The following is an 8,247-nucleotide window of genomic DNA, read 5'->3' on the forward strand; positions in this document are numbered from 1 at the left end:
AATATGAACAACACTCTAATCACCCTAACTTGGTTTCAAGTAAGTGGCACTATCATCATGTTCTTGTTATGAACCACAAGCATGGTCATGCTAGATAACAACCTTGGCCTAAATCATCAAACTAACGTGAACACAAACTATAGAATTCATATAAACATACTTTTGATCTTTCCAAATCTAAATGCAAGAATCCATACCCATGTTCAAATCTTCATTCACGTCATATTAGCAATTACCATTCCTAGTTTCATGCTATGAATCATACTAACTAGTTAACAAGATTCAATAATCATAATCTTTACATGGGCTTTCCAACACAACATGTAAATACTTATGAGCAAACATTCAAGAACAAGATCAAGTGTCACTAAGAAGATTAACAACAACAATCATCACATCTTCTTCCATATCATCACATGTTCATAAGCTTCAACATAGTTTAAGCAACACAAATGTTTAGCCCATAAGGCTCATGACTACCAAATCAAGTGCAAGAAAGCATAAATTGTTCATAATGTAACTGGTAAGCAAACCAAGTTAAAGACAAGATTAAATGGTGTTTGAGTAGATCTTCAAGTGATTAAGTCTTCTTCAAGGCTCCCTCTTGGCTCCAACAAGCTTCCAAGACCAGATTCTTGAGAGAAAACATCACCAAAATGCTCCAACTCCCCTCAAAATGAGCATGAAACTCGAATTTATACTACTGGGAGAATGGCACGACCATGCTACCTTTTAGCACGGACGTGCTTGGCAAGTGTCAGAGCAACTTTCTCGTATGTTGACCTTGTTTGCTACCATTTTGGGAAAAACCCCGCTCAAACGTTTCCGAGGTGGCACGACCGTGCCGGACCATGGCGTGGTCGTGCGTGTCGATAAGTGCTCGGTAATGACTGGTGCGATCTCGGAGATGAGCTGATCAGAGGGTGATTTTGGACTGGCACGGTCGTGCGGTCGCTGATCTTCGATGGTTGTGTTGCTGGGTGATAGTGCTGGTCGAGAGTGCCGATGCTCGATGAGCTGGCACGGTCGTGCGCCTGGGTGGCACGGTAGTGCCATATCTGGCAGTTTGCTGCAGTGCATCATTTTCGCTCCATTTTGCTCCAACAGCCTCCGTTTCAACACCAGGTCGAAGCCCGGACTTGTATTTTCACAAACAACTCAAATGAGTTCCAAAACCAATGAAAATACAAAGAGTTTTCGCATAAATGGGGCATATTTGACGTTTAAAAGATGTATAAATTCTTATACATCAACTGGTATTATGAAAAATGCCGTTTCTACTGGTTTGTTTAATGGCATTAAGTTCACGAATGATGGTCCATCTTTATCTCAACTCGTATATGCAGATGATGTAATGTTTATTGGCGAGTGGTCTTATTCGAATGTTAGAAATCTACAAAGGATATTGAGATGCTTTTACCTAGTTTCGGGTTTAAAAGTTAACCTTGCAAAGTGCAGCATTTATGGGATCGGGGTGAGTGAACATGAAGTCCAAGATATGGCGAATCTCCTAAGGTGTAAACAAGGTACATTTCCATTTAAACATTTGGGTTTATTAGTTGGTGCGAATATGAATCTTGTTCGGAAGTGGAAGCCAGTGATTGAAATATGCAAGAATCGGCTATCGTTATGGAAAGCAAAAACACTTTCTTATGGAGGAAGAATCACGCTGATTAAATCGGTATTGAATTCCTTACCCACATATTATTTTTCACTTTTTAAAGCCCCAATCAAGGTTCTGGAATCTCTTGATAAAATTAGACGGGTCTTCTTTCGGGGAGCATCGGAAGAAAAAGGCCAAAATGAACTGGGTAGCATGGGATAAAACTATAGCTCCCATCGAGTATGGGGGTTTGGATCACTTAGAGATGCGAACCTGGCAATGTTGGCGAAATGGTGGTGGAAGTTTAAAACAGAAAAAGAAAGTTTATGGAGGCGGGTAATCTGGGCTATTCATCATAATTCAAGAGCTTGGAGTGATATTCCAGCAAAGGTTTCAGTTGCCGGTCCATGGAAGAGTATAGTTAGTATTGGATATAATTTTTCTAATGTTGAAATTGATTTGAAATATGCCACTTCAGCGGTGTTGGCAAATGGCAGGAATATCTTGTTTTGGTTAGATAGCTGGGTAGAATCGGAGCCATTATATGTAATATTTCCGGATCTATTTAAAGCCGAGAAGGAGAAAGATTGTATGGTGGCCGACCGAATGGAAATGAGCAGCAACTCTGTGGAGTTTAAATGGTCCTGGGTTCGATCAGAGCTCAATGACGCGGAAAGTGGGCAGCTACAGCAACTTATCGGAATGATTGGAGGGTCTATCATGCGTTCTGAAAGTGATTGTTGGAGATGGAAGTATGAGGCATCAGATGCGTTTAGTGTTGCAAGTGTTAAAAAAATTCTTAACTCATTCGTTCGGGTCAGACCTTCCAGAGTGTTTGAGTGGAACAATTGGGTCCCGAAGAAGGTAGCTATAGTGGCATGGAGAGCAGAAATGGAACGTTTACCAACCAAGCTTGCGTTATCGGCTCGAAATATACCGGTTCAAAATCAGTTGTGTTCGATTTGCGGTGAGTATGAAAAGTCTAGTGAACACCTCTTTGTATCATGTCATTTTGCACAAATAATATGGCAGAACATTGCGGGTTGGTGTACGGTACCTCCGATTATAGCATTTGATGTCAAGGATCTACTAACGTTGCATGGCTTTAGTCTGGGTTCGAGAAAGAAGAAAAAAACATTCTATGCTGTTATCTTGGTGGCTTTTTGGAGTATTTGGAAGACGCGAAACAATGTCGTTTTCAGACAAGCAGCTCCGAGTGCAACGAAGATGTTAGATGAGATTAAATGAATGGCGTATTTGTGGGTGAAGAATTGCGTCAAAGGTGGAGTCAATAACATGGGAAGATTGGTGTCGTTTTAATTTCGTTGGTTAAGCATATGTAATCTTTATATGTTTTGGTGATGAACGTTTGTAAGTTTGGCGGGTAGAATCTTGCTACAATGAATAAAATGTTTTATGTCAGCCGTTAAAAAAACAAATAAGTAACAAAACTATGATGTCAAAGATCGCTTAGAGAACACAACAGATAATCTATAAATACATCATATCTGGTTAATTTATTTACTGTATCATTTTATTGATAAATTATCACATTATAAACAATAATTGGACGTTAAAACAATAACACGAGACAAATCATAAGTCCTGTATACGAAACATTTTATTGATAAATTATCACATTATAAACAATAATTGGACGTTAAAACAATAACACGAGACAAATCATAAGTCCTGTATACGAAACATTTTGACGGAATTAATCATATCAAGATAAAAAAGTACAATGTCGATTTAAAATATTATATAAGTTTAACAAATGTAACAAATATATGATGTTACATATTAACAATGAATTAGATTTAGTTTACGTAGGATATTTCAAATTAACTGACTCTAGCCAAAGTAGTTCCTTCCATGGGATCGATTGAGAGATGAGAGAATTGAGATGATCGCCATGCAAACAAAACCAAGAGTTAGGAGAATCGTAGCAATGATACCGTGATCGAGAAACTTATCTACTCTTGACTTGAATTGATCAATATCAAACCCCAGGTCGATATCTGATTTCGCTGCAGCTAATATAAAAGATAGCAGAGCCACCAAACCATCCACAACGTCCTTCAACTCCATTGATGCAGCAAAGCCTGCACCCGCCCCGGTTGCCAATATGTAGCTGATCAACTGGAATGCCATTGTGGTCACTATTACTGTATTACATACGTTCAGTCACAAAAGGGACATAATCTCCTACAATAATAAAATTCTACCTTATCAGCATAGAAGTCAAATTCAGGGAGGCACGAATGGCGAATCAGTCTCTTTCCATTGCACGCGTAGTAAAAAGCGAAAGGAATTTGAATCAACGCGTAGACAGCACCAATGACAGCCGTTGCGAAAACATACCTATTCGCCAAAGATAGTTTAAATTAGTTAGACGCGGAAAATGATTGGATCCATGATCAATGACACTTATTTTTTCTTTGAACGGCAAATTTGGATCACTGACGGACCACTGGAGAGTATCATCGTACCACCAGCGGAACCACCTAATCATATCCATCTCTACTAGGCAATAATGCTTATACACCAATTCAGTAGGAAACCCAGTAAATCTAGGAAAACCCCTTGTGAAAATCGAACCCAGGATGCCACTAGGCTATAATGCCATGGGCATCAACGACACTTATTTACCTGTAAGTCTTTAGATCCTTCCAAGTGGTCTTATCACCTCCAAGCTTGTAATTGTTGCAAACCATTAACACAGCAGATGCAACTAAAAGCAAAAGAGTCAAAATCCTAAGCACTAAGGTGGTGTATGCTATAGCTCTTACCGCCATCCCTAGCCACTTAATAATTGAGTTAACTTTAGTATACTACACAGATTGATTTTTAGCTTGTTAATATTATTATTCATTGTTTAACTGGTATATATTATAATTATAATGCGTAGATGTTATCAAGGAGTTAGGAGTCCTTTTTTATATATATATTGTTACTATCTTTTGTCTAAAGCACCGTTTTGATGTAGTACAGACCATACTCGTTGTTAGTGACGATGTAATTTCGATTGTATCGAACAGCCTCATAAGTTAATTCGGTCAGAAGCGGCCATACCTTTCTCATCGCCACGTCCTCCCACCTTCCACGTTGGTTCAATGATATCCACGGTCCCCATTAGAGAAGGTCTTAGGACCAGACGAAGACCATAGATAGCGGACACAGTCACACATACTAGTATCACATAGATATGATGATGGCTCAACGTCATAAATGATATTTGACAAAGTGCATTTAAGACAACTACGAAGTGGTTTTGGAAACAATGTAAATGTAAATTTTATATTTATAAGACATCAATTTTTTTTAAAGATGAACTTCATTAACAAAAACCGGCCTGTCTGGCACAAAAACGCAGAACTGAACCACACCAACTACAACATATACAAAGGAAATTTATACCAATTTTCCAAACAATGTTACGATGTTTGGATCTACATTTTAACCATAGAAAACCAAAGGTCCTAACATCAAATAACTAATTTTATAAACCAAGGACATGGTTGCAAAAGTCGCTAGGCGCTCCCTAGTCGGACGACCGGGGAATTGAGAGTACTCGACATAGGCGGAGAGTGCTCGCAAAAGTCGCTAGGCGCTCCCTAATAACATAAATTTACTAATATTTATAACAAAATACATGAAAATGATATTTATTATTTAAAATGATAGTCATATAAATTATGTTTTATTTTTTTTAAGTCAAACTCGGCCTGAATTGACCTACTAGATTTGATTTTGGCCGAGTTTGACCGCGTTTGATCAATTCCGAGTAATTAGGCGGAGTTAGAGAAAGTCGCCTCGGTAGCCTACCTTGTAGCGACTATTCAAGGAGTACTCAGACTCGGAAACCTTGTTTTACAACCATGCCTAAGGAGATTTATAAGACATCAAATAACTAATTTTATGAATAATAACAATAAATATACAAGTATGAATTAAAGGAGTGTAACACAAGTAATGGGAAGAAACGAATTTGTGTAATGCATGAAATCATGTGAAATCTCAACACCATATAGTTCTTGTAAATCTCTAGTCTAAAAGAATGTTTGATTTGTAATAGGTAAATTAAGGTATTTAATATTCACACATCTCTTGTCTTTATCTCTCTATATATCTATACTATATAATAAAATAAACCAATAAACGGACATATGTAGCCATCTATTTTTATAGATAATTAACATGAATTAAAAAATAATTATAAAATTAAATTTCATATAAATTTAAACAATTTGTATAGGAGATAATATAATATTTATAACTTTGTTATAATTTCCTTCTTACCCAAAAATTTTATCAAATTTTATCTTTATCCTTTCTTAGCCTTTAAATTCAAGAAATGCAATTTTTAACTACTTAACTTTTTATGAACTTTGTAAATGCCACTTTGACCCCTCAAGAGTTTTTGCCTTGACGATATAAATTCGAGTTAGTCGGGTCGCGTATAATACGTTATGATTGTACGATATAAATTTGATTTACGTTACGTTTTGATCCAATCGCAATGCAAATATAGGATATATCGAGTTCAATCGGATATGTCAAAACGTGCGTTTTCATATGGTTAACACATCGCATAATGCTTGGACTAATCCTTTCGATATAAATTAATATAATGTAAATGATTTATTTATTTTATTAAACTAAAGTAGTTAAGGATAGAACCTATTTCAAAAATGTTTATAACGGGTAAACGAAAATATTAATCAATGTTTATTGGTTCTATACTTTTATTTCCGTGTTCAACTCTCAACTCAATTACGGTAATCACTATGTTTATGTGACATTTATAAGAACCATCACCGCAATCACCCCATCCATCGTATATCGAGTATATCCGTTAGTTTTTTTTAATATTACTACACAAAATTACATTTATGCAACTCGTGTAATACACATGTTTTTTCAAAATATAACTTTTTTATTATGTAGTATATAAAATAAGATTTATTCAATCCATATAATACATAAGGTTTATAAATATATAACTTTTTATTGTTTGGTATATAAAATTACATGTGCTCAACCCTTATAACACATGAGGTTCTTAAAAATGTATTTTTTTCATTATTTAATATATAAAATTAAATTTGTTCAACCCGTAGAATACATGGGGTTCTCAAATATAACTTTTTTATTATTTATTATATAAAATTACATTTATTTAACTCGTGTAATATACGGGGGTTTAACCTAGTAGATATATATAGAGAGATAGTGTAAAAAAGGATGTGAGAATAAGATGTAGGAATTTAGAAGATATGACAACTCGATAGGAGGCCGATGTGAAGTTAAAAAAGACAGTTTTTAAGCATTTGTCTTAAATTTTTAAAATGAGGAGGAATATGGTTCCCCTGTAGATGCTCCTATACTTTATCTTCAACATTATTAACACAGAATTATCGTGTAACCATTCAACTCTATAAACATACACATTAAACCCACCCAACAATAATTTTTTTCTTCTACCTTGGTTACACAAGTCCATTTCTTATCCTAACCTAGGAACCTCCAACCTACACAAAACTAATCCTAGTTCTAATTGGTATATGTTTCGTTTCATTACCCGTCGAATTGAACCCTTGTTTGCAATGATTAGTTCTAATTGGTATACGTTTCGTTTCATTACCTGTCGAATTGAACCCTTGTTTGCAATCTTGTATCGTTTTTTCATGGTATTGATTCGCATATAGTTCTACTATTGAGTCACATATTGTTAGCATATTGATTTGTATTTTGTTATGGAATTAGAAATTGAACCCTAGCTTGCAATCAATTATGATGTCAACCCTACTATGGATTATGTATGATTTATTTCATACAATGTTTAACTATATTCTCGAATTAGAATTTGAACCCTAATCCTTTTCAACCGGTCTAGTTCAGTGTTTTTATTTTCAACCGGTATCTAATATAGAATGTAAACCAAAAATTCAATACAGTTTCAGGACACATAAGTAACAAATGAGGAAAAACATAAACCGGAAACAAGAAGCTGGAAGTCAGAAGAAGCTGAAAGCTCCCGACTGGAAGCTGATACACCAATATCTGGTAACCAGAAGCTAAAGTTACTGTCAAAGCCAATATTCTCTGTATTGTTTATGATAAGAACTTGATTTACAAGGAGATGGATATGGACATATAAATACACAGGTTTCCTAACAAGCATATGGACAAAATAGGAAACACTATAAAATGTTTTAATACAAAATAATTCACGGAAATCATTTCCTTATACCCCCCGTCAATCCGATAGGTGGCGAGCCCACATGAAGATAGTGTCGGAATCGTTCGAAGAGTGGGCGTGAGAGACTCTTTGTGAAGATGTCTGCCACTTGAAGATTGGTAGATATGTGGTTTGTGCGGAGGCGTCCCGAGGAGACAAGCTCCCTAACGAAATGATAATCAATGTCGATGTGCTTGGCTTGTTTGTGAGATATTGGGTTCTGAATTAGAAAAACGGCACTGCGATTGTCGCATAGTAACGTTGGCGTAGCCGCAGGAGTAACATGAAGTTCTCTGAGAAGGTTTACGACCCAAATAAGCTCGGAGGCGGTCTTCGCTATAGCCTGATACTCGGACTCATAACTAGACCGGGAGACCGTGGGTTGCTTCTTTGCGCTCCA

The 8,247-nt window shown here is 36.2% G+C and overlaps 1 protein-coding gene across 1 annotated transcript; it reads right to left on the minus strand.

Moving 5' to 3' along the window:
• Nucleotides 1-3,281: 3,281 nt before the first annotated feature.
• On the minus strand, nucleotides 3,282-4,379 carry LOC110901007 (CASP-like protein 4D1). Its single transcript, XM_022147862.2, has 3 exons — nucleotides 4,256-4,379; nucleotides 3,832-3,967; nucleotides 3,282-3,745 (listed from the first exon to the last, which is right to left on the minus strand). Exons 1-3 carry the CDS (start codon nucleotides 4,318-4,320, stop codon nucleotides 3,458-3,460), a joined length of 489 nt encoding a protein of 162 aa, XP_022003554.2. The 5' UTR covers nucleotides 4,321-4,379; the 3' UTR covers nucleotides 3,282-3,457.
• Nucleotides 4,380-8,247: the final 3,868 nt, after the last annotated feature.

This window comes from Helianthus annuus, chromosome 13 (genome assembly GCF_002127325.2).
Source record: "Helianthus annuus cultivar XRQ/B chromosome 13, HanXRQr2.0-SUNRISE, whole genome shotgun sequence".
In the NCBI taxonomy this organism is placed as follows: Eukaryota; Viridiplantae; Streptophyta; class Magnoliopsida; order Asterales; family Asteraceae; genus Helianthus; species Helianthus annuus.

Excerpts from the sequence above, each read along its gene's own strand:
- LOC110901007 (XM_022147862.2), bottom strand. The coding sequence starts at position 4,320 with ATGGTTTGCAACAATTACAAGCTTGGAGGTGATAAGACCACTTGGAAG. Across the intron at positions 3,968-4,255 it reads AAGGATCTAAAGACTTACAG|GTATGTTTTCGCAACGGCTG; the intron begins GTAAATAAGTGT and ends TTTGGCGAATAG. Across the intron at positions 3,746-3,831 it reads TTGACTTCTATGCTGATAAG|TTGATCAGCTACATATTGGC; the intron begins GTAGAATTTTAT and ends ATGGCATTCCAG.